The sequence below is a fragment of the Podarcis pityusensis genome, assembly GCF_964106645.2.
Source record: "Podarcis pityusensis genome assembly, chromosome: 18".
Classification (NCBI taxonomy): Eukaryota; Metazoa; Chordata; class Lepidosauria; order Squamata; family Lacertidae; genus Podarcis; species Podarcis pityusensis.
In genome coordinates, this window is record NC_138043.1 from 3453927 (window position 1) to 3474819 (window position 20893).

Consider the following 20893-nt stretch of genomic DNA (forward strand, 5'->3'; position numbering starts at 1 on the left):
GTGATGTCTTCTTAGGGAGTGTGGGAAGACCCACGCCACACCCTATGTGTTCCTAGATAACACACATCTCTTGTCTATCTATTAAGAAGCCTTCTGTTGCAAAAGCAAATTCTGATTGCCCCCCACCACCATCAATGCGCTGATTTGCAGTATATTTTGGCTACCAGGACGCTTGCCTATACCCGCCACCTTTCACGAGAAAAGAAGGACCATTCTGCCAGCGAGAGCTATTGGGATTCTCCACCATGGAATGAATTAGGGATGTGCGTGCGATAGTTTGCACCGAGAGAGAGAGAGAAGTGAAAGGAGGAGGAGGAGAGACACAAGAAAAAGTCTGGACTGTCCAGGGGAGACCTAACCTCCCCGAAAAAACGCACCGAAAGAGCTATCCGCCAGAAAGCGCGCGTGCAAAGTGCAATGACCTGGTGGCCTTTTTCCTAAACGCACACCCACAAAAATTCCCGCAGCTTTTCGTGGAACAAAAGAAAGAAGGGGAGAAGAGGTGGAAGAAAGTGGAGGAGAAGGGGGGTTACGATGCCGAATTTGGAGGTAGCTGCGCTGCTGGTGGCCCTGGTTGGGGTTTGCGTGTGGACGGACGACAGCAGCAAAATTATCTCAGATCGTTATGCGGTGTACTGGAACAAAAGCAATCCCAGGTAGGATGGAGGGGGAGCCAGGAGGAGACCCCCCCCGTCTTATTGCATGTTTTAGACCTCGGGGGACTGTTGCCCTCTCAGCTTTTGTGTGTCTATGTTTTGGGTGGTGGCGGCTGTTGCCCCAAAGGGATGATGTACACAAGGCACTGTTATAGTCCGTTCATTATTATTATTATTATTATTTCCATATATTTTTTGCGTTGGAAGATTTGGGAGGAATGGTGAAACTTCTTTTTAGAAGGGAAAAAATAAATAAATCTCACAGGCTGATACTTGGGGAATCTTCTCATCCTACTCAAATGAGCCTTTCTTGTGGACTTGCCTGAAAATTATTATTATGTAAAAGGAAGCCCAGTCTTGCCAGTGATGTCACTGTTGGAAGGGGGAAAGGTTTTTAAAAGTGTGGGTTTTTTTTTTTTATTATTATCCTGTCTGTCTGTCTGTCATTCAAAGTCATGGCCAGGGAAACCAGGGTTTTCACACACGGCCTGGAGGAAGTTTGCCCCACAAGTGTCTCTCTCTGTCTGTGGTAAATAATTCCTGAGAAATCAGACGAAGGTCTCGAAAGCAAAACTTCCAAGCAGAAAAGGGTTGCTATATCTCTGTGTGAGATGCCCTTCTTTTTAAACTCCCACCATGCTCCTGTGTACTGAATTGCATCTAGGTTGTCGAGACAAACTCACGTTCAGACACAACTTCTGGGTTTGCACCCAATCTGAAGTCCTGCCCAGAACATACCCATTTAACTTCATGGATGCAACTAACTGCAGTCCATTAATTTCAAAGGTGCAGAACTTAGTTGGATACAACCCTCTGCGATTAATTCTTTGCTAAGTGGAAAGTGATTCTCCCCCCCCCCCAGTTTTCCCTATTGAACTCAGTGGGGCTTATTTCTGATCTATCTCTCTATGAATGATGATATTGTCGGTCTCTTTAGGATAACTGATATGCCGGGTTTTTTTTGGTCAAACTTTTGGACTTACTTTGCCTTATTTTGAAGAATTGGGGGGGGCACTTATCAGTTTGCCTTGAGGCTGACATTCTGAGCGCGTGTACCTATATAGCAGGGCTGTTTGAATATTTCCATCTATCTGTTTCCCCGTTTTTTCCAAGGGTTAAGTTCAAGAAGTTTCGCTGCGGTCTGTGTCGCCTTCCCCCCTTCCAAGCCAGATATAAAAAACAATTGAGGTGGGGGGGGGTTAGAGAGATATATTTTTTCTTAACAGCTGTTTTACGTTTGGAATCTGAACCACCGAAGAGTGGTGGCGGGTGTGTGTGTGTGTGTGTTGAGGAGGGAAATCATTCTTCCAGAAGTCAATTCTCGGAAGTTGTAATTCTGGGCAGCCAAGAGGAACAAAATGATAACAGTTTTCAGCAGAACTGCAGACTGTAAAATCAATTACGCGTCACTTACAGGGTTGCATCTTGTCAAATTAAAACACCAGTTCTCTCTCTTACACACACACACACACACACACACACACACACACGAGAAGAGACAGTTCTTGACCTGTTTCCTTGTGTCCCCCCCCCCAACATCTAACCTGATGGACAAAACCATCTCTTGCACAAGGACTACTCCTTGAAGAATCTTGGAAGGGAAATAAAGGGTTTTTTAAAAAACAAAATAAAATAAAATAAAAATAAAGTAAGCAGCATCCATTTCCAAACCGGTTTGCGGCCATAGACTCCATGGGGATAGTTTTAGGTTGGGCGACTCTCTCTATGGAGCGCTGAAAGGTTAGCGAAGCTGATCATGGCTTCGTAAGGTTTTCTCTTACGTGATGGTGAAGTAGGTTAGCTTTCCCCCTCCATCCTTCCCTGCTTTCTAAAGATTTATTGGGCAAGGGAGTCCACCACCTACAGCCTTGGTCGTGAACTCCAGGTACATCCCGGCCGCCTTTGGGGTTTGGTTTCTGGGTCAATTTTGCTGTGTTTCACCCATTTCTGGTGCCCGCAAAGTGGAAGGGAACCCCCACCTTCCAGATCTTATAATGTGAACATCAATTAGAGCAATCAGCTGGGAGGGAGGGGGCCGTGCGGCTCTTTTGGGGGGGGGACCCTCTTTCTCTGTCCACCGTAAGCTTGCGGTTCCAGAAATGGATGGTTCCCCTTCTCTCTTTGAGAGCTTGTAACAGCTTTCTGAAGTCTCAAGCAGTTGAGAAACAGGATGTTTGGACCACGTCCAAAATTCTGATGGCACATCGTGCCATTCCCCCCTCCACCTCCTCCCTAAAACCCCTTAAATGTTGCAGATAATTTTTATTTTTATTTAAAAGATACCCCCCCCAAAAAAACCACCACTCCTCCTTTTGTTTTGAAATCCCCCTTAAATTAAAGGAGAAAGAGCGATGAGAAAACGTTAGTTGCTTCTTATTGCTTCTTATCTGAACTTTGTTTCAGTGTTTTCAGTTTTTTCCCCGGTGTTCGTATTCCCCCCCCCCCATTAAAAACTTAAAGATCCTGGGGCACCCTATTTCTTTATGCGCTTTTAGACAAGCTGTGGCACCCCCCCACCTCCCCAGGTGTGTTAAATAGGCCAGTTACTGGAGCTTGTTCCACTGAACTCCTTTTGATTTACATGCAATTTTTCTAAATAGAAAGCTTCGGCCGCTTTTGCCCGGAATGGTCTCGAATTATTTGCGGGTGCAAAATTTCGAGAGTCCGGGGGCCCCTTCTCTGCTTGGAGGCTTTGACGCGTCTTCCTGTTCCTTTGCTCCACGGCACCAGCAAAGATGGCTATTGTTGCACGGCCCACTTAGCTCCTTGCTGAATGGGCAGCAAACAAAACGAAATAAATCCGTTCGCGAATGCAAAAGCGAACCTTTCCGGTTGTGCAGAAACCTGGCGAAACGCGGAATAAAAATATTTGCCCGGTGCCCAGCTTAAGAGAAATTCACCCACCCCCCGTTTTCTCCATATATACCCACATCTCAGTGGAAGATAATTCCCCCCCCCCTCTGGTCCCCACTCTTGCTGTGAGAAAGCTCCGAAGGGAACCTTTAATAGCAAAATCTCTCTCTCTCTGTCCCACACCCCCTAGCCCATTTCCTGCCATTATGAATGAGGGCCTTCATTCTGGAGATGAAATGTTTTAAAATTTGAGGGGAATTGGTGACCTCTTTTCAATGAGGACCTCTGTGGCGGGTCGCGCCGGGGGAAAGGGGGTCGGTTCGCCAGGCCGACTCGGCCTCCCTAAATCCGGCTTCCTGAATTAGTGACCAGCTGGGTCGGGGTCTGGTACGAAACATATCCGGAGGCCGCCCGTAACCCAGCGGGCATCTGTGGCATCTTCTTCGCCCGCAACCAGGAGGTTGCAAGCCCCATCGAGACAATACCCTTTATCTACGCTCTTCTTCCATTGCTCATCTAGTATTTGGGGCTGACTCTGGCTTTGGGGGCCGCAACCTCCGACCTTCACAGGGATTATATTTTCCTGGGTGATTTTGCATTTTTGCAATGGGCTTTTTTTGGGTCCACATCTTCCCCCTTCAACTCCTTTTCGTTAATATATATATGTGGGATTGATCAAAACAAGAGCCAGTGGTCCCGCCTTGAGACCACAATAGATACGCCGCCTATGTTTGCGTGGTATGCGATTTCTTGCTGCAAAGGTGAACATCCTTTGGGACGGCAATGGTGGTTTTTTGGTGATGTTGGCATGTATGATTTCCTCGCGTCGCTGTCCATCACTATAATTCTTCCTTGGCTTAACGAGAACCGTTGCGTCCTGTTCAACCTTGAGATTGCCCCTCTCCCAAGGCCCACGTTGCAGGGCTCTCTCCGACCCAAATCCTACTCAGAGTAGACTCACTGAACTGAACGGACCTAAGACAACCATCTCCCTTGATTTCAATGGATCTGCTCTCCTGAGTTATGACTTAACGTTGAATACAATCCGTAGCTTTTAAGAAACAGAGACTATCCTAATTTGTCGTATTTCCCTCCCTGTCACGAACAAATTAATGTTTAGCACGGCAGCAGCAATACCTGCGGGTTAGTGTATGTGTGTTCTGGTGGAGGCGAGGGTCTAAACTTTTTTTTTTTAAAAAAGCAAGAATTTGGAAATGAGGAATGGAAGGAAGCCAGTGGATTTTAGCCACCTAAAACCAGCAGTGGTCATACCTAGTGTGGACTCGTCCTAAGCCAGGGGTCAGCAAACTTTTTCAGCAGGGGGCTGGTCCACTGTCCCTCAGACCTTGTAGGGGGTCGGACTACATTTTGAAAATAATAATAATGAATGAATTCCTATGCCCCACAAATAATGCAGAGGTGCATTTTAAATAAAAGCACACATTCTACTCATGTAAAAACATGCTGATTCACGGACCGTCCGCAGGCCGGATTGAGAAGGCGATTGGGCCGGATCCGGCCCCCGTGCCTTAGTTTGCCTACCCATGTCCTAAGCTGTTGTGGTCCCCCCCCCTTCTGTTTCTGCTACTTTTGGTATGAATTTGCATCTTGCACCGTCGCTCAATTTGGTTTCAGATCAGTGGCGTTTGCACAGGAAATCTCAGAGTTCCTTTGTGGTTTTTTGCTACCTTCTCCTCTGCTGGCTTAAACCCCTGCAAACCCCCCTCCTCCTCAATTATTACTTTTTTGAGGTGGCAGTGGAGGAGAGACAAATCAGGTGTGATTCTTGACACTGACCGTAGCAAGATCCGGCCAACGATGCTGCGGATTTTATAGGGCGTGAGATGAAGGAATGGGTCATCTGTGGCCTAAAGTCAAGTGGCCTGAAAAGGGTCCATTGCGTGGGCAGCTGGCCCCACATGGGGAGAGCGGATCCCGAGGGATATGGGATCCACCCGAGGACTTCAAAGGCAGCAATGGCCTGCAACCTGGAGCAATAAAAGGTCACCCTCTGGATTTGAATAACACCGTTTAGCCCATGTTTCCTTTTTAGGACAGTGATTCTCACTACTGAAAGATTCCAAGGACTTTAGAGAATAATAATAATCCATGAAACATAAGGGAAGAAAACCCGGTTTCCCCAGTACTGACCCATCACAGATTGGCGAAATATATGCACACCCAAAGTTGGCAATTTTGGACTGGGCGATATATCCATCACAGACCAGCAGTTGCCTCACAATAAAAAAAAAAGGAGGAATCTGAATACATGTAATGGATGCTATCGGATGGTACCTTATCTTTGCGAGACGGGGAGTCATTCAAAACAATAAACCTTGCATGGTCATATGTGTGTTTATCTATATCTATATCTCTTTGCTCATCCCGTCCTCCCCATTCTATCCCTGCCATCTGGAACCCAACGTTTCCATCCCAGGGCACATGTGACTCACCCGGTAAAAAAATGAGAGAGAGAGAGAGAGGGATGCCCTCCTTGATAATTGCGTCTAAATTAAAAATCAATTGTAAATTGAGACGCGGGAAGCAGTCGCCCCTTCCGAACGCAATTTTAGATCACCCGCAGGCATCCTTGATATCTTCGACCCGCCGCCGTGTTTTATGTGGTCGCCCTGGGTCCGGAGAACGTGGGGAGATGTTTATTAAATATGTCTCTGTGTCGGCTGTTGATTGAAATCACAGCGGGAGGGTTGGGTTAGGTACATGGGGTGGGACGGATGCACTTTTCTGGGTTTGAATGAAGGTGTGTGTGTGGGGGGGGGCATGGTGTTTCCACCCCCAAAACCCCCCAAAACAAAGCTGAGCCGGAATCGAAGGCCCAGCATCTCCTAGACCCGTCTCCGAAGACGGCCGCCATGTTTATATTCCGGGACTTGGAAAGAGACTAGTTTCCATATTGGTTTGTGTGCCTCGCGGAGAATACATCAGTGCCACAAACAGTGGAATTGTTGGTTGGTGGGGAGATACTGAGATGGGAGGAGGGTGGATGTTGCCTCACTGGAACTACAAAAGTTGGCAGGCAGTGAATCTCACGTTTTATATCTCGGGGCACCGCAATTGGTTTTCTTTTCTTAAATGGCTTTGCCATCAGATAGGCACCCAAAAGGGTGTGTGGATTTTACAGTCCCAATATTTTTGTAGGATTTCACCAGGAATTCCTGTATTTCGCTTGTCTTCTTCCCCCCTCCCCTCTCGGATTCTTTATTTTAATCTTTCCATCTAATGATTAGGACGTAATACTTCCTTGGTGCTTGGAGCCTAATTCTCCATAAAGCTGATATTCTGAGGCGGGTCCATTGTATCGCCACCACCAGAGGGTCAAATCAACTTTGGCGGAGTCACACACACACATATCAGTCACCATGCTTTTAAAAAAAAATCGCGTTGATAAAATCATTGCTTTTGTGTTGTGTGTATGTGTGTGTGGAAATGTGTACAAGAGAAAAGTTTCAAAAAACAGCCCCATTCTGAGAAGGGGGTGACGATTCCGTCAGAAGCCCCAGCAAATTCCAGTTCTTCGTGCCGGCATGATTGGATAAATCATTTCCAATGTAACAGAGGGAAAGATTTGTTTCTCGGCTACATCCTACCTGCAACGGTGTAATGGGCAGTTTTGGAGTAATTCCGGAATGACAGTTTTCCTGCCGACAAATGTAATTCCTGAAAAGGCCCCCACATTTATATATATCAATCTCTGTGGAAGGGGGAGAGAGAGATACGAGATAGAGAGAGACGGGTAAATGGCCGGCTATTTTCTCCCTCGATTGTCAACGCAGGTACATCCCATTATTTCATCTTCCTTTGCCCCCCTGGCCTGTATTTAGCCACACAAGTGTTTTCTTTCCTCCAATTTTTATTATCATCACCATCATTACATATATATATATTTCTTTATATAAAAAAAAACTTTGACGTGACGGCCAGTCGCCTCTGGCTGTAAACATGTGGCCGTCGACGCTTGACCACAAAGAAGTTCTTGGGGGGCAGCGGAGGGGGGGGAAAACGTTTGCCTCTCCTGGGCCATGTGGAGGAGACTCGCTGGGTCTTCTTGCAGGCGATTCCATTATCTGTATCCTTGATGGGAGCTACCTGAAGCTGCTCTTCTTGATAGGGAGATGGGAAGCTTTCCGGATAGCGACTGGCTTGTGGGCTTTCCAGGGCTGCTCGTGGTCGGAACCAGAATGCAGATGTTTCTAGACAGATGTTTGGCCCGATCTGGGAAACATGGCTCCGAGGAGCTGGCTTGGGGGTTAACCCCATTGTGTCCAGCTAAAATTCTCCACTTAGACGTCCTAAATAGGAACGTGGGAAGGCTGCCTTTTACCAACTCAGTACGGCAAGGGCTCCCCAGGGTTTCAAGAAGCAGGCATTCCCCATCCCTACCTCCCATGTTGTGATTCCTGCATTGCACGGGGGTTGGACTAGATTACTCTTTGGGTGCCTCCTCACTCTACAATCCTGTGATTCTGCGCCGCGGGGGATCGAACCAGCGGCCTTCCTCTTTCAAAGCAGGTGCTCTGTCACCTAGGAGGGGCAACATCCCTTTGCGCGTTTCTCTGGGTCAATTCAGGTCCATCCCAACAGCCTTAAGGCCTTCAGGGTGGCCCGCAAAGATTCTCGCAGACAAGACCCAGCTCTCCTGTTCTCCTTCCTCTTCCTGAACGAACGGCTTCGCATGTTTGGGACCGCCTGAAAACAAAGTGTGTAAGGGCATCTTTCAACGGCTCCTCCTCAGACCAAAGTCTGATCTGACTGCCCCAAATGCCGGTTGCGAGCGGCGACACCTGCTGTCGCTCTGGGTCCAGCTTGTGGGCATCTCTTGGGGCAGAAAGCTGGGCTATGAGAGGGGCCAGGCTTCTTTGACGTTCTCTGCTGTCTTAATTGGCACGGCCGAAATCTGAATCCGATATCCCGACGAGCTTTGAGGCACCTTCGGATGGGGTAGAGACATCTTCATGGTCTCCAAAGCCTCTTCCACCAGGTGCCTCCATTCTCTCTGGTTTGGCAATATCTTGCCCCGTGAAATGTCCCCCCTGGACGTACGGCGAGATCCCCTTCTTTCATTGGCAGGGCAAGCCGGTCTGCTGCATTTGCCGACCGGCTATCCCTGCCGCCGCAAGGTACCGCCTGGCAAAATGGCTGGCCACCACCTCCTTGCAGATGAGCCTGGTCCTTGCAGCCCCGTAGGTTGAAGATCTCAGTCCATGTTGTGTAGGAGGAGGGTGAAGGCATTGGTGACGCATCTCAGATTTGTTCTTTAGAGAGGCCTGGAGCAAGGGCCACAACAACTCCCAAACTTCCCCCCCCTGATGACTTTCAAATATGGATGCTTCCCCCTTCCAGGTTCCCTCCACAGAGTTGACCAATTGGTTTTTGTGTGTGTGTGCTTTTGAGATATCTCCTCTTTCTCGGGTCTTGGCTATCTGGACACAGTCCTGCTTTTCTCGTGGATTCTTCAATAAATAAATTAAACCAATGGTTCTTTTGCAGATTCTCGGTTTCCCTCCTCCAGGGCCAGTCTGTGTTACCTTCTTTTCCATCCCACAATCTCCCGCAGGAATGCATTCGCCCCTGACCCTGTACACAAATCTTCCCGTAAAACAGACTCAGTAGGAACCGCCCCACAGAAGGTCTCTCCCTCTGCCTGCCTTCCCCTCGCCCTATTTTTTAAAAACCTCGTGCTTTTTGGGACCTTAAAAAGAAAGAATAAGTTCTCGCCTCAGAATCCCTTCAAACGTCTCCTTGGCCTGTTCCCCCCTTTTCCAAACCGTTAAATCTGCTTAGCACCTCTCCGAGGTGGATAGGCCGCACGGTTAATAAACGGCAGATGCAAACAAGGTCCAATTTCTGCGACTAGAATTTTTTTTGTGTGTGTTCTCTCTCTCTCTCTCTCTCTCTCGGGAGCACAATTCCTTTCCCTACAGGTTACTCATTTGACATCCAGATGCCATCTCCGTGCTGAATTGGAAATGAAGGAGAAGCTTCATGCTGGTTTGCGGAGTAAAGATGGGACTTTTCCCCAGGATCGCTGTGCGGCTACACCGTCCCCCCTCCCCCAAAAAGAACCTTTAAAAAGCTTTATTTCAAGTTCAACCTGCTTGAAGAAAGCGCCACACGCCAAGCGATTGGGTCCGCTTGCAAAAAATTAAAAAAACACTAGCCCATTCCTGTCAGTTTTCCACCCATGTTTGTTCCGCCTTGGTTCAGTTATATCTGTGCTATCGCCCACCACGTGCATCTTAATAGATATATTTCAAAACGCCTACGGTTTCTGTGCATTTTGAAAGCGGTGGGTTGTACGGGGGCACCCCAGTTTCGAAAGCTTGGGGGCATCGCTGGCTAAGTCTATAGGTATGCACAGCTCAGGTCGGCGCCGCGGGAAATGCAAACCGTGTCGTAGCTTATGGTGTCGTCGTGATGCATACATAAAACTCTGCGTATAGCGCACCGGCGTGGATACATCCGGCTGTCCAACACGTTTCGCGGAAATACACCATATGTAGCATATATATATATATAGAATGTCCATGCGCACAAAAATGTATATTTCATAGGTATTGCACACATTCCATGTACTGAACATCTGTGGGTGTTTGAGGGTGGGTGTGTATAGCGTTTTTAATCTGTTGAGTAGGTTAGACATCTCTAAGGGGCAATACACTATTTTGTATATGTATGCAGACATATACACAAACCCTTTTTTGTTGTGTATCGTTTCATTCTAGTGGTCTAGTAGGCTGGAGTAAAAGCTGCAAGCCTGTTTGCGCGTGATACAAAGTGATATAGAATGTGTCTTCCACGCTGAGGTTCCAGGGCGAGTTACAATGTTTAAAAAAACATTAAAACAACTTGCAATCGTGAAAACAAGGTGGGTCCTAAGACCCTCAATGGCCAGGATAAACAGGTGCGTCTTCAGGAAGCTGTAGGATGAAGGCGCAAAGCACACCTTTGTGAGGAGGGAGTTCCACAGCTTAGGGGCCACCACAGAGAAGGACATCTCCTCTCCTCTCCTGGGCTGCTGCCTCCCCAAACTTCTGATGGTGGAGAAACTACCAAGAGGGCTCCCTCCGCTGACCTCAGCACCTTAAGAGTAGGGCAGTACTTCAGATATTTGCAAATATCTATATTTATATCTATATCGATATATAGATATATATAGATATAATGCAAGAGGAATTACACCGGAATTGTCTAGGTAGGAACAGACCATAGCTTTGGAATACACCAGTGCATACAGTGGTACCTCGGGTTAAGAACCTAATTCGTTCCGGAGGTCCGTTCTTAACCAGAAACTGTTCTTAACCTGAAGCACCACTTTAGCTAATGGGGCCTCCTGCTGCCGCTGCGCCACTGCTGCACAATTTCTGTTCTTATCCTGAAGCAAAGTTCTTAAGCCGAGGTACTAGTTCTGGGTTAACGGAGTCTGTAACCTGAAGCGTATGTAACCCGAGGTACCACTGTACTTTTCTAGGCATGCACACGAATATTGTATCTTTGCTTGTAGCGGATGTGTTGTACTTAATAATAATACCCTGCCCATCTGGCTGGGTTTCCCCAGCCACTCTTGGCGGCTCCCAACAGAATATTAAAAGCAAAATAAAACTTTAAACATTAAAACCTTCCCTAAGCAGGGCTGCCTTCAGATGTCTTCTAAAAGTCAGTTAGTTGTTGATTTCCTTGACATCTGATGGGAGGGCGTTCCACAGGGCGGGCGCCACCACCGAGAAGGCCCTCTGCCTGGTTCCCTGTAACCTCACTTCTCGCAGGGAGGGAACCGCCAGAAGGCCCTCGGGAGATGGACCTCAGTGTCCGGGCTGGACGATGGGGGTGGAGACGCTCCCTCTAGCAGATATACGCAGGTGCATATACTACATTCTTTACAGGGTGTATTCCCTCCCCTTGAAGAGCTTGGCATCTAAATTTTGACAACACGGACAGGATGGGGGTGAAACTTGTGATGGGGATTTCCCTGAAGTTTATTTTAGAAGGGGGGGGAGGTTACGGCAGATACGGAAACCATAGCCAGAGGTCTTCTTCCTCTGTTGTTGGAAGGACTTGTTGCTTCTGAGTGCCAGAGAATCACAGATGGGGGAGAGTTGCTTCTCCTGAACTCAGGTCCTGCTTGGGCCTTCATTGGGCCGGATCCAGCTGTCGGGATCTTACGCCGGTGTGAGGCAGCAAGTACAATTGCTGTGTGCATAAGCTTCATATACGGATAGGGATCAGGACTGCGGAATACGCTTAAAGGTTTTCTGGATAAGAGTTTCCTGAGAAAACACTGGGACAAAGAGACGTTTGGGCAAAGGTGGCCTCTTTCCCCTATTCTATCTATCTATCTATCTATCTATCTATCTATCTATCTATCTATCTATCATCTATCTATCTATCCATCTAGGTTGAATCCAACCAAGATTTACTTCCAGCAGACCTATTGAAATTACCATACACAAATGAGTTGGGTCTATTAATTTCAATAGGTCTAGACAACTCTTGCTTCTGGGCAGCCGGGGAAAAAAAATTATTTTATAGCGTAGCCAGCTGAATTCTACTCAAGAGTAGACAATTTGATATGAACAGGCAGAACTGAGTTGCACTCTATGGTTTCAATTCATCTGCTAGGGATCGTAGTCATGTTTTTTATTCCATTGCCTTCAAAACTGGGCCTGTCTCCGTTGCCCTAGCCCATGGGTAGGCAAACTAAGACCCGGGGGCCGGATCCGGCCCAATCGCCTTCTAAATCCGGCCCGCGGACGGTCTGGGAATCAGCGTGTTTTTACATGAGTAGAATATGCCCTTTTATTTAAAATGCATCTCTGGGTTATTTGTGGGGCCTGCCTGGTGTTTTTACATGAGCAGAATGTGTTCTTTTATTTAAAATGCATCTCTGGGTTATTTGTGGGGCATAGGAATTTGTTCATTTCCCCCCCCCAAAAAAAATATAGTCTGGCCTCGCACAAGGTCTGAGGGACAGTGGACCCTGCTGAAAAAGTTTGCTGGCCCCTGCCCTAATCTATACTTCTTCTACAGCTTCACCTTATCCCTAAATCTTTTTTGGCGGGGGCCCTTACAGCCCCCACAATGCCAGAGACACCACTTCCCGCTTACTGTGGTTCAGGTTTATTTTAAGCTCTGTTTTACGATACCCACCAGTGCAATTGGATTGTCCGCCAGCCGTCGGAATGTGTCGCCTGTAATATTCATGTTATCCATTTCTCTGTCTAGATCTGGTGGTGGTGCGCGGCTGGGAGACTTTTGCGTTTATAGGTTAGCGGGGGACGTTCCAATCCCTGGAAAACACCCCCTCCATCCGCCCAGAGAAAGGTCTGCTTTAGTGTAAGGTTTTGATTTTTGATTTTTTTCGCCCTTTTCGCCTGCTCCATCGTGAGAGCACACAGGGCATTTTGCAATATCCTCCCCACGTGTCCCCAAAAAATAAAATAAAAAAGACAGAAGAAGCTGAGCTGGAATATCCTTGCTCCTCACTTTTAACCAGACCTGTTTTTTGACGTCCGAGGCAAAAATACAGCCAAGTATAGTTACCTTTAGCTCCCACTGCTGTTAGCCTTTTCCCTCCCTGCTCCCAAGTACTAATCACTGAAATATTTTTGGTGGATCCAAATATCTGCTTCTGGTCTTTTTTATTTTTTATTTAATATTTTTTCGGTTATTTCTCGCTTTTCAAATTTTGTTCTATAGCAAACCCCCTCCTCGTTTTGTTGCAGCCAAGCTTAAATTTCCACATACTTTTTACGCAGGAGCAAAAGCCATTGAATGCAGCTGGACTTGCTTTGGAGTAAGGGTGAAGTCAAAAGATGCACACCCCGTCAATGTCATATTATTATTATTATTATTAGCAATAATATTTGTACCTTTCCCTGCCTTCCGGGATATAGAAGATAGAAGCCCTGATGGAAGCTAAAAGATAACTAGCCACAAACCCCACCATCTCCCCCCTATAGGTTTTGGTCTCGATTTGGCAAATGCAAACCACCCAAAAGGAAAACAGCGAGGGTTATTTATGTCGGGTGATCAGGAGGTGTCTTTTAAAATTGTTGGCTTGCGGCCATGTTGGGTCTACAGAGCGAGAGGCGTGAATGAGACACGGGAGGCGATATTTACTACAAGGAAAACTAGGTTGTTAATAATAAGAATAAGAATAATAAGGTACTTTGTCAACAAACTGCACACTCTTTTTTAAAGGGTCCAGACAGCAACATTGACATTGCTGTGACTTCTAAGATGTTTGCTCCAAACTAATAAAATAATAATACCTTTTGCATTCCTTTCTCGGTATTTGAAATTCACAAGAGCCGCTCCACGGTGGGACGTTTTGGGCCACCATCTCTTTGGTTTGGACCCTCAAAAAAACCTGTCTTTATTTGTTCCATAAATTGTATACAGCGCTTGATTGTTTTTTTAAAAACAAAACATCTCAAAGCGGTTTACAAAATATATATATATATATGAAGCAATAAAACCGGTCACTTTGAAAAATGAACAGCGGCAAAATTTAAGACATTTGCAAAGTTTAAATAAGAATAGGTTAAAAGCAGATCAAAGCCCCCGTCTACTTTCGAAACATCTGGGGAGGCGTGCCTATACAGAAAGGTTTTTAGCAGCCGAAAAGAGAACTTGCCCCGATATCAATAGGCCACTTTAAAATAACAAGTTCTTTGTAAACGCTTTGATCAAAATGCCGCCTAAATGTGGCACAGAGGTCCCTGTTTACCGGGGAGATGGTCTCTGGTTGCTAACCCTATATTTATTTTGGGGCGGTGGTGTGTAATTATTATTATTATTATTATTATTATTATTATTATTATTATTTATACCCTGCCCATCTGGCTGGGCTTCCCCAGACACTCTGGGCAGCTTCCAACAAAACACTAAAATACAATAACCCATTAAACCTTAAAAGCTTCCCTAAACAGGCCTGCCTGAAACATTGTTCCATAGTACAGCCCAGGTCCCCCCAGGTAAAAATCTCTGGGTGATGGATGGACACCTTTGGAGAGCATGGATGATAAGGCAGTTGCTTGTGCCCTGATGTGCTGGATGCAAATTCTCCCCTCTGCATCCGCCGAGGTCTGTTTTTGAACTGTTTATAATATATACCCGTATTTTTCGCTCTTTAAGACGCACCAGGCCACAAGACGCAGCTAGTTTTTGGAGGAGGAAAACAAGAAAAAAAATATTCTGAATCTCAGAAGCCAGAACAGCAAGAAGGATCGCTGCGCAGCGAAAGCAGGAATCCCTCTTGCTGTTCTGGCTTCAGGGATAGCTGCGCAGCCTGCATTCGCTCCATAAGACGCACACACATTTCCCCTTACTTTTTAGGAGGGGAAAAGTGAGTCTTATAGAGCAAAAAATACGGTAATTACAGGATAGGACTTCTTTATTTTTCTCAAATATATTGGCATGAGGGGAGGGGCCCCTCTTAGCTTTCCGTCCCGTGCTGAGGAAGGCCATGCAGATATTAAACGAATAAATCCAGTTGGCAGGGGTCTTCTCGCAATGTGCAGCAACGGAGTCTTGAAGCATGATCTAAACTGGTATTTTCTGTGGAGGGTATACGCACCTGCCTTGGAAGCAGAATTTTAGGAGTTCTGGAGCAGGACATATCCTAAACATAGCTGTCAAGCGTCCCTTATTTGGCGGGACAGTCCCTTATCCCAGCGCCATGTCCCGCTGCTGTCCCTTATTGATGATGCCCCTTAAATAAGCTACTGAAGGTAATGGGGCCCTTTCTATGTCCAGCTGTCCTTTGTCAACAACAAATTGTTGCTGTTTTTTGTGTGTTGAATATATGCTATATGGTAATTTATGGACCTAATAGGTATCTAAAGCCATTTCCACGCAACAAAATATGTATTTTATCAAAGTAATTGTTGATCCCTTATTTTGGCTGCTGATCCCTTATTTTCGAGGCTGCTGGTCCCTTATTTTCAAATCTGTAAGTTGACAGCTATGATCCTAAAGCTGGGAAATATTTTCTTCAGCCTAAAAATGCAGCTGTACTAGGTAACACTACACAATTTGGCTTTTGTTTTTTTAAAAAAAAAAATATTTTACCCTCCCCTTCTCTGAAACGTCTACATTTCTCCCTTTATTTCTGTTCTCTCTCGTGAGCAAGTGAGTTGTGCGAGTTTCGCTTAAGGCTAGAGGTGGAGCCCAGCGATGGCTGGATTTTTACCAGCCAAAGGTTTTTTCTCTTCTCTTTCTGCGTATAACTGGAAACCTACATAGCATCTCGCTAGGCATAAGCCAATGCGCTGAGAAACGCTGCGCACCTTTACTCAGAAGTGAGGTCCTTTATGTTCCGGCTAAAGCGTGCAAATGTTGCAGCCTTGTAGACTGGAATCTTCCTTAATTTTAAAGGCTGCACTCTAGGGAGAGGGCTTGCTATAAATGCACGAAGTTCTAGCTTGAATTGTTTTCAGCATCTCCAGATACAGTGGTACCTCAGGTTAAGTACTTCATTCGTTCCGGAGGTCCGTACTTAACCTGAAACTGTTCTTAACCTGAAGCACCACTTTAGCTAATGGGGCCTCCTGCTGCCGCCGTGCCGCCGGAACATGATTTCTGTTCTCATCCTGAAGCAAAGTTCTTAACCTGAAGCACTATTTCTGGGTTAGCGGTGTCTGTAACCTGAAGCGTATGTAACCTGAAGCGTATGTAACCCGAGGTACCACTGTAGTTGGAAAAGGTTTTGTGGCTATCACATCAAACTAGTCCCCCCCACACCTGCTTTCACCCCACCATGCTGAAGAGTTCTGGATAACATAAAAACGTCCTCCTTATCCCGTGGCATTTTTTTAAAAATAGTTTTTATTAAGTTTTACAGTTTATATTCAACACAATCATCATTATCACAAAAAAATATATACGTGAATCCCAACCTTCCCCCCCCTCCCATGACTTCCCTCAACCTACTCTTCTGGGTTTTTAAATATTTACTTCTCCTACTTATTTTATTCTGCCTTGATTTTGTAATCTTTCAACTGAATATTCTTACATTCTTATCATTTTTATACCATTTTTTTTTAAATTGCATCTTACACCTTGCTGTTTTCCCAATTATTGCACCTTAACTTTTACACTTGTTTTCTTAATTGTAAGTGTTTACTCAAACCCTGACATTGAGTCCACTTCTTTACAGTGTTTCTGTAAGTACATCATACAGTTCCCAATCTTTTTAAAAGTCTCTATTATATAATAATATAATAATAATTTATTATTTATACCCCACCCATCTGGCTGGGTTTCCCCTATTGTCCTTGTCTCTGAATTTTCCCGTGAGCTTCGCCATTTCAGCGTATTCCATCAGTTTTGCTTGCCGTTCTTCTTTCGCTGGTGTCTTATCATCTTTCCATTTTCGGGCTAGTTATATCCTAGCCGCTGTTGTCGCATACATAAATAACTTCTTTCGCTCTTTTGGCAAGTCTTGACCTATGATACCTAGCGAGAAAGCTTCTGGTTTTTTTAACAAATGTTGTCTAAAACATTTTTCCCCAATTCATTGTAAATCATTTCCCAACAGCTTTTAGTTACTTTACAATTCCACCCCACGTGATAAAACGTGCCCTCGTTATCTCGTGACATTTTCAGTTTAGTCCAAATTTAGTGGAACCTCAGAAACCGAATACCTTGAAACTTGTAGGTTTTGGCTCCCAAATGATCGAAAACCAGAAGCGAGTGTCCCGTTTTCTGAACCATTTTTGGAAGCCACGCGTGTTCTGCAGCTTCTGATTGTGCGCAGGAAGCTCCTGCAGCCAATCGGAAGCCACACCTTGGTTCCTGAATGGTTCTGGGAGTCGAACGGATACGAGTCGAACGGACTCTCGAAATGGATTAAATTTGAGAACCGAGGTACGACTGTATTGTCTGATTGCGAGCTTCCAAAGGGTAGCTGGTTGGTTTCCCCCCTACCCTTTTCCCCTTTTGCAATGTAGCAAAGGCTAATTCCTTCTGTGAGGTCACAGCTGTGGCCGGCGAGATAACCTTGTGTCATGGGAGCAGCGGCCAATCTATCGTCTCAAGGTGCCCTGAGCAGCGTCCCAAAGACGGGGGGAAACCTGCCACTATCTAGCTGTGTGCACAAGGTAAAGCTAAAGGGACCCCTGACCATTAGGTCCAGTCGTGACTGACTCTGGGGTTATGGCGCTCATCTCGCTTTATTGGCCGAGGGAGCCGGCATACAGCTTCCGGGTCATGTGGCCAGCATGACTAAGCCGCTTCTGGCGAACCAGAGCAGCGCACGGAAACGCCGTTTACCTTCCCGCCGGAGCTCTCTTGGCCAATAAAGCGAGATGAGCGCTGCAACCCCAGAGTCGGCCACGACTGGACCTAATGATCAGGGGTCACCTTTACCTTTACCTTACCGTCTGCTGAGCGTAGGGGGCATATGCCATGATTTATTGGCCCATAGATGGTCTTTGTGGCTTTTAAAGAAACTTTGTGCATCATGAGTGTCGGCTAAGTGATGGATCTCTTGAGCTTTCTTTATCCACCAGGTGTTTTTTAATTCTCTGGTTCTTCTTTGAACCTCAGCCTTAGCATTGGCATAGATTTTTTCCCCTTAGTGGCACAGTTTCTATCTCTTTGCCAGATCTGAAAGGCCTTCCTTCTCTCATCAATCATGCGTCCAATCTCACTGTCATTCTCATCAAACCGGTCCTGGTGTTTCTTAGTTTGGTATCCAAATCCGAGAGAGAGATTTTGAGAAGAAACCAAATAGAATCTCGATGAGATTTTCTTACGCCTGTCAAGTTAGCCGCCTCCCCATCATACTGCTGACCGCAGGAACCTACATTGGGCCAGACATTCTGCTTGCAAAGTGGGTTTATCCAATATAAAAGGTACCCCTGACCATTAGGTCCAGTCGTGGCCGACTCTGGGGTTGCGGCGCTCATCTCGCTTTACTGGCCAAGGGAGCTGGCGTACAGCTTCCAGGTCATGTGGCCAGCAGGACTAAGCCGCTTCTGGCGAACCAGAAGCGCACGGAAACGCCGTTTACCTTCCTGCCACAGTAGTACCTATTTATCTACTTGCACTGGCGTACTTTTGAACTGCTAGGTTGGCAGGAGCAGGGACCGAGCAACGGGAGCTCACCCCGTTGCGGGGATTCGAACCGCCAACCTTCTGATTGGCAAGCCCTGGGCTTTGTGGTTTAGACCCCAGTGCCACCCTTTATCCAATTTAGGGACCAGGTTTTTTGACCTGGCAACTACGAGCCCCGTTTGTGGATTCCACATCTCACACCCAGCTTTCTTTCTGTGTGTGTTTGTGGCTGGTTGCGCTACCAGCAAAATAATAAATAAATAATACCCCGCTCCTCACACAGCAGCAAGCGACGGCTTTGTCAACAGAAAGAGATACCCATCTTGTCTATTACAGAATCCTTGGCAAAAAATGTCAGATAAACCCGTGCACATTTATTTACGATGTCCTAATCCTACCTTTTCCCCCAGAAGAGCTGAGGATGGCAAGCGTGTCTCCCCCTCCTTTCCATATTTATCATGACAGCAACCTTACAAGGTGGGCTGCAGTGAGGAATTTACGAGGGGCTCAAGTTTTGACTCCGGGGATATACCGTATTTTTCGCTCTATAAGACGCACCAGACCACAATACGCACCTAGTTTTTGGAGGAGGAAAACAAGAAAAAAAAATATTCTGAATCTCAGAAGCCAGAACAGCAAGAGGGATCACTGCGCAGTGAAAGCAGCAATCCCTCTTGCTGTTCTGGCTTCTGGGATAGCTGCGCAGCCTGCATTCGCTCCATAAAACGCACACACATTTCCCCTTACTTTTTAGGAGGGAAAAAGTGAGTCTTATAGAGCAAAAATGCTCTCTGGTTTCTCAAGAAAGGAAAAGGAAATACAAACATTCCACAATCTTCAGCGCAATTCTCCACATTTCCACATCAGGGTTTTTTTAAAGTCCTCATGAAAATTCATTTCCCCCAATAGCCCTAATTTTTGTTTATTTTGCTCGGTAAACACATTTTCGCAGAGCGAAAACACACTTTTCATACACACTTTGCTCTAGCGTATAATAATAATAAATAAATTTATTATTTATACCTCGCCCATCTGGCTGGGCTTCCCCAGCCACTCTGGGCGGCTTCCAAAAAAATATTAAAATACTATAATACATCAAACATTAAAAGCTTCCCTAAACAGGGCTGCCTTCAGATGTCTTCTAAAAGTCTGGTAGTTGTTGTTCTCTTTGACATCTGGTGGGAGGGCGTTCCACAGGGAGGGTGCCACCACCGAGAAGGCCCTCTGCCTGGTTCCCTGTAACTTGGCTTCTCGCAGTGAGGGAACCGCCAGAAGGCCCTCGGAGCTGGACCTCAGTGTCCGGGCAGAACGATGGGGGTGGAGACGCTCCGTCAGATATACTGTGTATACTGTGTTTTCGGATCCTTTTCATTCGTTAAAATTAATACACCGCTCAGTCCTCGAAGGAAGAAGGAAGAAGCCTTTGATTCTCTCTCTGCTCACCTCCTTGCTTCCTCCTTGCACTGCCTCTGCCCTTACATGTTGTTGTGTCCTCTCACCTTTCACGATCAAGATCAGGCCAAAGCGGCTCATCAAGCCCAGCATCCTGTTCTCACAGTGCCCAACCAGGTGCTTGGGAGAAACACAAGAGCCCTCTCCCCTTCTGCGGTGTCCAACAACTGGTCTTCAGAAGCCTTGCTGCCTTCTGGAGGCAGAACCTAACCTCCATCGTGGCTAGAGGCCATCCTCTTTTAAAGCCATCCAAGTTTGTGGCCATCACTGCCTCCTGTGGCGGGCAGTTCCGTAGTTTAATTACGCCAAGGGGAATTAATCACCATGCTTTCTTCCTGCCTAGACCTCCTAATTAGATGGGAATTACAGTCCTTGTGGGCAGGGCTGGATTTAGGTTGGACGAGGCCCTAGGCTGCTGAAGGTAATGGGGCCTTTTATATGTCCAGCTGTCCTTTGTCAACAAAAATTGTCGCTGTTTTTTTGTGTTGAATATATGCCATTGATGGGCCTAATAGGTATTTGCCCATATTGCCATGCAATCAGTCCCTGCAGAATGTTTTGTTGTTGTTGTTTAGTCGTTTAGTCATGTCCGACTCTTCGTGACCCCCTGGACCAGAGCACGCCAGGCCCTCCTGTCTTCCACTGCCTCCCGCAGTTTGGTCAAACTCATCCTGGTAGCTTCGAGAACACTATCCAACCATCTCATCTTGTGTCGTCCCCTTCTCCTTGTGCCCTCCATCTTTCCCAACATCAGGGTCTTTTCCAGGGAGTCTTCTCTTCTCATGAGGTGGCCAAAGTCTTGGAGCCTCAGCTTCAGGATCTGTCCTTCCAGTGAGCACTCAGGGCTGATTTCC

General features: G+C 46.4%; 1 protein-coding gene across 1 annotated transcript in view; it reads left to right on the forward strand.

The window, feature by feature from the left end:
• The first annotated feature begins 6 nt into the window (after nucleotides 1-6).
• Nucleotides 7-20893, forward strand: part of EFNA2 (ephrin A2) — a 166629-nt gene continuing 145742 nt past the window's right edge. The window contains exon 1 of the mRNA XM_080989275.1: nucleotides 7-656. Within this exon, the coding sequence (XP_080845401.1) occupies nucleotides 535-656 (122 nt within the window). The 5' untranslated portion in view covers nucleotides 7-534. The remainder of the gene's footprint in view (nucleotides 657-20893) is intronic.